The 8,294-nt window shown below is 26.7% G+C and overlaps 1 protein-coding gene across 4 annotated transcripts in view; it reads right to left on the reverse strand.

Annotated features, from left to right (window-relative positions):
* Positions 1 to 698: 698 nt before the first annotated feature.
* The window catches only part of LOC102674896 (putative uncharacterized protein DDB_G0282133), a 10,700-nt gene continuing 3,104 nt past the window's right edge, over positions 699 to 8,294 (reverse strand). For 3 of the 4 annotated variants that reach the window (XM_031514566.1, XM_006624440.2, XM_031514565.1), the window contains 7 exons: positions 7,748 to 7,873; positions 3,808 to 7,511; positions 3,310 to 3,725; positions 3,044 to 3,235; positions 2,437 to 2,973; positions 2,087 to 2,326; positions 699 to 1,947 (listed from right to left, as the gene is read on the reverse strand). In XM_031514566.1, the coding sequence (XP_031370426.1) occupies positions 880 to 1,947; positions 2,087 to 2,326; positions 2,437 to 2,973; positions 3,044 to 3,235; positions 3,310 to 3,725; positions 3,808 to 7,511; positions 7,748 to 7,873 (6,283 nt within the window). In that variant the 3' untranslated portion in view covers positions 699 to 879. The remainder of the gene's footprint in view (positions 1,948 to 2,086; positions 2,327 to 2,436; positions 2,974 to 3,043; positions 3,236 to 3,309; positions 3,726 to 3,807; positions 7,512 to 7,747; positions 7,874 to 8,294) is intronic. The other variant, XM_006624442.2, reaches the window with a different exon arrangement.

Below are 8,294 nucleotides of genomic sequence, written 5' to 3' on the forward strand. Positions count from 1 at the left end.
ATTAACATTACATAAAAGTAAATATTTAAAATATATAAATGACTAGATATAAATATTGTATAGAAATGTACAATGCAAAAAATAGAGATATAAATTTAATAAATACAAATAACTATATAATTTATTAATAAGGATCATTTAAGGATAAACGAAATTCTATTTATAATAAGAATTAATTAATAGTAAAATGGCAACATTAAATGGTAAGAAATAATTACATTACATACATATAGACTACAACTAGTAAATAGTAAAAATATATATTAAAATTAGTAAATAATTCTAGGAAATAATTTTGGATAATATGGCTTTTTAATGTGAAAGAAATAAATTCTATCTAAATATCTAAATATATAACTGGCCATGATACATCTATATTGTATGAATATATAATATTTAATATTATATGTATTAATGCGCACATTAGTTGAAAATTAGGTGGGATAAGCTAGCTGCATTTATGATCGAAAGTGATACTTTTTATCGATATCTTAATTACATAATATTTTAATTAAATTTAAAAAGTATTAAAAGAAATAATTAAAAAAACAATATATAATAATCTTTAATTTATATATTCCTAATAATTATATATTTCCTTCTTATATATTCTGTACCATATTTCATTTTAAAATTATTTTAAAATATTATAAGAGAATCATAGCAGTTTTCTATATATCTAATAAATGCATTTTAAATTTTTTTTTTTTTATAATTAATCAACTGCAACTTGATTAGATTAAAATTATATCTATTTTTACATATAATACGATTTCGCGGTTGGAGTTATCACGTTTGTGGTTAAAGATAATAGTTTTATAAGTATAATTGTAAAACTGGCAATGCTATGTTTATGGAAAAACTTAGCACTTCATAAATTTAAGTATTAATTTGAGAAGATTTAATGTCTGCTTTCTTAAGAATCGTGGGTTCATCTTTCAAAAAAGTTCCTGATCTAGAACCTACTGTTGGTTGCTTTGAAACTTCTCCATTACACTTATTTTTAACTTTCTCATCACAAGAAATCTTTGCAATAGTTGTCCTTTTATTAGCGACCAAAGATTTATTTATTTTACTAGTGCCAAATGATTTAGGTGAAGATCTTTTGCTAGGACTTTCGGAGCTTTGCTGCATCGGCATTCCTTCTTTTTTTTCTTTCATTATATTAGGATGATTAACTGTCGATTGGGTAAGCGGTCGTATGCTTACTGTTTTACACACTATGTTATTTAATGACTTACTTGGAATATCTGGCGTTTTTGCAGCATCTAGAAGATTTCTTCGTAAATGATAAGCACTAATAGCTGCAGCTCGGCTTCTACTAGCTGCAGTTGAATTTTCTAATGATCTTCGTGGTCTTCTTGTTATTGTAAGTGGACTTTTTTGTTGCATCGGTGGTGAAGTCTTTTTTACTCCTTTATCATGATATTGTGTTTTACTTATCGTTTTTCCTAAAGTAGGTGAAAGCTTGTTTGATGTATTTGACTTGGGCGTTGTTATTTCAGTCATAAGACTATCTGTAGATATTGAAGTATCCATCTTATTTGTTTTTTTCTTAATAGTTGTTGGCTTATTTTTCGGTTCTGCTAAAGAATCTACAGACAAGCCTATCTCTGTATTTTTCTGTTTAAAAGATGGAGATTCTGGACGAGTAATACCGCAACTTTTACTGATCAAATCATTTTTAGTATTAGTTCTAGTGGCATTAGATTCTGTTAAACTATCTGAAGATAATGCTTTTATATCTTTCTTTATAGGTAATTTGATTTTAGTTAATGATTTTTTATCAGTAGCTCGTTTCATTGCCGGACTAGATGTACGAGATGAATCTGAAGATGAAATCATTATTTTTCGTCGCTGTTGTATTATAGTTTTTTCTTGATGTACTGGTCGCGTGCTTTCTTTTGGAACAGATTTATTCCTAGGTTCTAAGTATCTTGATTTTACCTAAAAGTTAATATATTAAATTTTAAAAAATAATTTAAAATAAATTTTTTGATTTTCTAAATATTATATTATAATATTTTATATTTATAATATTTTCATATTATATATCATAGTAATATTGAAAAAGAAAAAAAATTACCTCTAATTTATTAGGCCAAGACTTTGGCCTATTTGTATCTGTAATGATTTGTTTATCGTTTTGCATTTTACGTTCTAATGGATCACTTTTTGGTTTGTTAAAAACTTTTTTCGGTTGTTGTTGACTTACTGTTACTTGTTTTAAAGTCTTATGATTATGTTCAGATATAACCATTTTTACACGTTTCAAATCTAAAGTTCTATTTATAGTTGTTGAACGACTTGATACTGGCCTAGATTCCTGTAAGAATAAAAAACAATAAATAATTTTAAAAATAAAAAGATATTTGAAAAATTTTAATTTGTTTATATAAATTATAATAATTTATAATAATATTATAAATTTTTTACTTTTATGAAGTTAGAATGTCTTGATTGACGCTTCGATGTTTCATGAGGTAGAATTACAAGACAAGCTAATTCTTGAATTCTACGCCGAAGTTCCAAATCCATTTTTGACCACGAAGTAGTTCTAGCAGCTCGTGCTGCATCTCGAACTAAACATTTTTCTACTCGACTTTGAATTTTTTTCAAAAAATCAACAAATAACGGTCCCCACTTAATCTTTTCTTGAATTTCATCTTGTTGCGCCGAAGTTAACATTTTATGCAATTTTGAATAACTTTTACATGCTTGTTCGGGAGGTAAACGTTCAGCTGCTACTAAGAAATTATCTTCCAATCGACTGATGTTCCACGTTAATTCTCGTCCAAGGGACTGAAAATTTTCATTTCCTAAGACTCCTGAGAAATTATCTGATAAAAATTTCACAGATGTTTCCAATAAATTTGAAACCATTCTGAATACTGGTTCGGCCCAACGAACATTTGGCAAAGTTGCAAGAAGTTTATCACAATCCATCATAGTTTGAAGCACATTGTCTGTAGACTATTTAAAATAAAAAAAGATTATCATATATACTTCAGAAAAATTTAATGATACATTAAATGATACATACCATGTGTACAATATGTTGATGATAACATTTTGCCATAAGTTCTTTTGGAAGCGTTGCAAATGCTTTACATGGCCATATTCGCACAAAATGTCTTGTAACCCAACGAAGAGATTTTCGATATACTTCATCTAAACCATAAGCTGCTGCTAAAGGCATACATTCTAATACACCAACGGCACATATTTGACAAGGCTTTAAAGAAAATAATGATAATATTGATTAAGAATTTTATTATAAAAATATAAAATTTTGTGAAATTTTTTTACCTTGTGAAACAGATGACAATATTTAACTTTAAGTGTATATCCTATAATTTCTTTAAGACCTTCCAAACATAACATATCAGCTAATGTAGCTAATTCAACTATACTTATGGAATCTGGTATATTACTTTCTCCACTATATATGTGGCACAGTGCAAAATGTACTGCATCATAAGAATATCCTTGCAGAGAAATAACATTTCCTACACTTTCAATCCATCCTCCACTAAGGATCGCTGCAAAATATTGACATCGAGAACTCAATATGCATTTGTGAGCTCTTATACGACGTCCAGCTACATCGATTGTAACATCTGGATTAATTTCTTCTAAAAACATTCTTAATAAATCTTCTCCCAATCTATTATATGGTCTACTTCCTGCTAAACTTGATGTTTCAGTTTCCTCTGTACTTCCTTCTAAAAAAAATTAATAATTAATATTTTAATAACTTATAATCATTTGGATTATATTTTCACTCTAAAATAATAAATTACAAACCTGCACCAGAACGACCCATACTACTTTGCATACTACTTAGATCAGATTCTGATATAATTCCTTCTCCATCATATTCTCCTGTTAGATCTTCAAGGGGAGACTTTTGTTTAGATGGAAGGGAAGTGCTCATGATCGAAGTAAATTTTCTAGGAGGTTGTCTAACAGATCCATTAGTTCTAGACATTATTAATTTGCTTTCAATCCATGAAATTTCTGGAATACTATTGCACATATGATAAGTATTTTCTTCTTCTTTCACAGTTAACATATCTGCTGAATGAGAAGAAACAGGTGTTTTATCTAAATCAGATAATCGAACAAAATTAGAAGTTGATGTTTTCATACTATGTTCTATAATTTTTTCATGTTTTTTTGATATTATATTATGATTATCATACGTTATTTTTGATTTTATATAATCTGAACTTTCTAATTCGCTTTCAATTTTTTTGATAGTTTCATTTAAAGACTTATGTGTTTCTGATATTTTACTTCCTACTACATTAGGAACTACTTGCATTCGATTTATACTTGGTACTTCTCCGTTTAATAGTTCCGATAATTCATAATCATGATTATCACTATCAGGAGATGGACCACTGCCGCTACTAATGTCAAATGTTTCACTTTTGCGTGTTTGTCCTTCAGTACTTTCTGTACATGTTTTCTCCCAACCCGAAGTTTCTGAATATTCATCTTCATATGTTTTAACATCAGTAGTATTTAGATTTTCTGCCATTCTTTCAGTTTTCAATTCTGTATATTCATGTTCTTTTATATTAACACGAAGTTCTTCATTGATCACTTCAACATGAGAATTTGGAGGCGTATCTCTTACATCAAACTCGAAAACATCTTCTGAAGATGTATCCATATTGTTTAGACCATTACTTTCTCGAAGAAGTTTAGAATTTTCCTGAGTAATATCTGGTTTTATCATGTCATTTAAAGAATGATTTGAGAAATTAGTTTTTACTTGTAAGTTCTTTAAATCTCCCCGATCTACGGATAGACTATGTGCGCGTTTGTGTTCTTTCCTAAACATTAATTCCTTTGCAACATGTCCATTATTATTAGCGCCTTGTGTTTTATCAACATTCCAAGAATGTCGTTTAAACACTGGCCGCGATGAAGATAAGGTTCTTCTTCTTACTACTGGAGAATCAGACTCTATGTACATAAAAACACTTGGTTTGGTTTTTTCTTTAATACATCGTTGTTCAATTGATGATCGATCTTCCTTCGTTGTAATACTATTCTCGCTAGAATTAATATCATCCACTTTCATTTCTTGTTTATCGGAAAATGTGGAAAAACTTCTTCTATGTAAAGATTGTATATTTTCTCTGTTTTTCGGTGTATCACTTAAATCAATAAACATAGAAAAAATATTTTTCTTATCACTTTCATTAGATTTTTCAGGCTTGATAATAGCTTCTTCTAATTCTAATTTTGTATTTTTTAGTACTTTATTTGTATTAGACATATCAACATAAAATTCACAATAAGATTTATTACATGCATTATGTTCTTTCTTTTCTATTGAATAATTTTGTTGTTGTGAAATAGATTTTGTATCCATATTCTTCAAATTAACGAAAAATCCTAAACTATTATGTTTTTCATGGCTACTTGTTTTTTTTATCGGTTTTTTTATGCATTCTGAATTTGAAAAACTTTGAGACATTCCTGTATGAATATTGTTCAATGGTTTGGATTCATTTTTATTACAATCGCTCATATCAACGATCCATGCAGTCATAGATGAGGATATTTTTGTGGGTTTTATTTTTACTACAGGTTCATTCATAATAACAGAACCTCCAGAAACGATTGGTGTAGATTCTGTTTTTCGACGCACAGTAGGACTATCATTAGGTTTAGAATAATCCGAAGTGCTTACGCCGCCGGAAATAATAGGCATAGTTTCATCACATTTAGTTTTTTTTATATTATCAATTTTACTATCTTTTTCTATAATAGAACTTAATGTAACAGGTAAGCTATTACTACATTTGCTTGAATCATTATCCAATTCCGAATGATAATTCGTAACTATTTTATCACTAGCACTTTTAATTACTGGATAACTTATATTAATTTTATTTTTTGAAGAATTATTATTTTCTGATAATATTTGATTATTTTCATATTCTCCATTATCTAATGAAAGATATTCCATGGCATGATATTGACTATTAGTTGGAATTTGAACATCAATTGGAAATTTATTTAATACATTGCTTATTGGAATTGAAGATTCATCCGGTGGATTGAAACATGAATCACCATCTACACGATGTCCTGAATATTGAGGTATAGCATTTTGAAACACGAGATTACCTTGTCGTCGTTCATATTCTTGTCGTAAAACTGAAAGTTTTTCATCATTTGAGTCCAGCTCAAATGTATTTCTTCTAATAAGAGAAGGTTGCTGCATCTGTTTATCTGTTAAATTTACATCTTTATCATTTGTTGGTTCCATTATTTCCTTTTTAGTTTCTATAGTCAAATTTGTATCATTATCATTATTTGTTTGTGATATATGTCGGTCGTTATTTATGTTTTTATTATTGTCAGGGCAAGGAGAAGGATGCGCACTTTCTCCACTGTCTGCTTCTTTAATTTCTACAACTAAAGATTCTTTATTTATTTCAGTATTTATTTTATCTTTAGATATAGAATTAATTCTTTTTATTTTTTGTGGCTCAAAATATTCAGTAAGTTTCAATTTTTTTTCGAATTCTGCTATTCGTTCGTGTTCAGTTTGCAAGTTAGTCGTTTTTAAAGATGTAAATTTATAATATTGCTCTTCAATGAGATCAGTAGATGTATTTGCAACATACTTAGAAGAATAGGAAATATAAGATTGTAATTTTTCATTATTACATTTATTTTTAACCACATTAGAAGTTGGAATTTCTACTTCATCATTAAGAGTCGATGCATCAATAAAATAGTAATTACTTGTATTACAGGAACTTTTTTGGTTATCATGTGAAATTTCGTGATTTATATTTTTTGATTGTATATTTTCAGTTTGTGAATGACTGGAATGACACATTTTTTCATCTTGTAACTTTTTTGTGGATTCTTTCTCTGTGCAATTTTTTTTTACATCAATGCTTGTAGAAGATGCATTGCCAAGATTAACAAATTCAAATGATTCATTTTCATTACTTCCACAATCTGATTCATAAAATGGATCATTAAATACTTGATTTTCATATTGAAAGATTTCATCCGCATTTGATTTTGCTTTTTGAGCATTATCCATAGATGAACTAGAGAAATCTAATTGTGGTTGTTCTATATCAAAAGAACAACATGTTGCACTGTTATTTGAACCATATTCCATTAATCTTGATTTTACTAAGTTCTTTGAATGACATGTACTATCATAATTATTAGTCAAATTATAATGTTCATTTTTTATGATTACTTTTTCATCTTTATTATGTAAATGTTTAGCATGTATCTTATCTAATTCATCATTTCCTGAAGTATAATCTGTGACTTGTAATTCCTCAAAATTAGTACTTGAATTCTCAGATATAGTATTTTCATGTGGACTTACAGAACCTGTTTCTAAACCAGAATCAGCCATATCGGATATAGTGGGACTTACATCTACAGTAGTATATTCTCTCACATTTCTTGTAGTTTCAGTACTTTTTAAATAACAATCTGATGAATCCACATATCTTTGACATAAAAACAAATATTTATAAATATACATAAAAAAATGTACTTATGACTATACTATAAATACATATATATATATTATTTTTATTATTAATGAAAAATAAAACTATTAAAAATATTAATATATATATATTAAAAATATTTATATATATATTTTATAAAAAATTTATATATATATTTTATAAAAAAATATATTTTATAAAAATTTTAAAATATTGTAGTTATAAATTGTAACCTTTTATTGATGTCTAGTACTTTATTATTAGAGGATGCATTCACAAGTTTTGAAGTATAAGTACTCAAAATATATTCTACCAATAATTGTTCTTCTTTTGAAAAATTAGAATTACTATATAAAAGCCTGAAAATTTATAAAACAGAATTAACAATATATGATAAGAATGGAAATAAAAAAAGATATCTAATACATATTGTTCTAATTGTGATATCTAATACATATTGTTCTAAAATGTGTGCATTCTATGACATTTATTTTGAAAGTAAAAAATTAATTACAGGCTAATAATATCATAATATACTATTGAATAGAATAATATATTTTTATTGTCAATATATAAGTAATACTTATAATCATTATATGCATAAAATAAAATATAAAGAAATAAAAAAAATAATTTATTTTACAAATTTTATATTATTGATAATAAAAATTATTTATAATTTTTAAAATTGAATAAAGGGAATTTCCATATGATTGCAATGTTAAAAATTATAAAATTTATAAATTGACTTATAAATAATTAATATAGTTAATAAATAAT

The sequence above is a fragment of the Apis dorsata genome, unplaced genomic scaffold (genome assembly GCF_000469605.1).
Source record: "Apis dorsata unplaced genomic scaffold, Apis dorsata 1.3 scaffold_1058, whole genome shotgun sequence".
In the NCBI taxonomy this organism is placed as follows: Eukaryota; Metazoa; Arthropoda; class Insecta; order Hymenoptera; family Apidae; genus Apis; species Apis dorsata.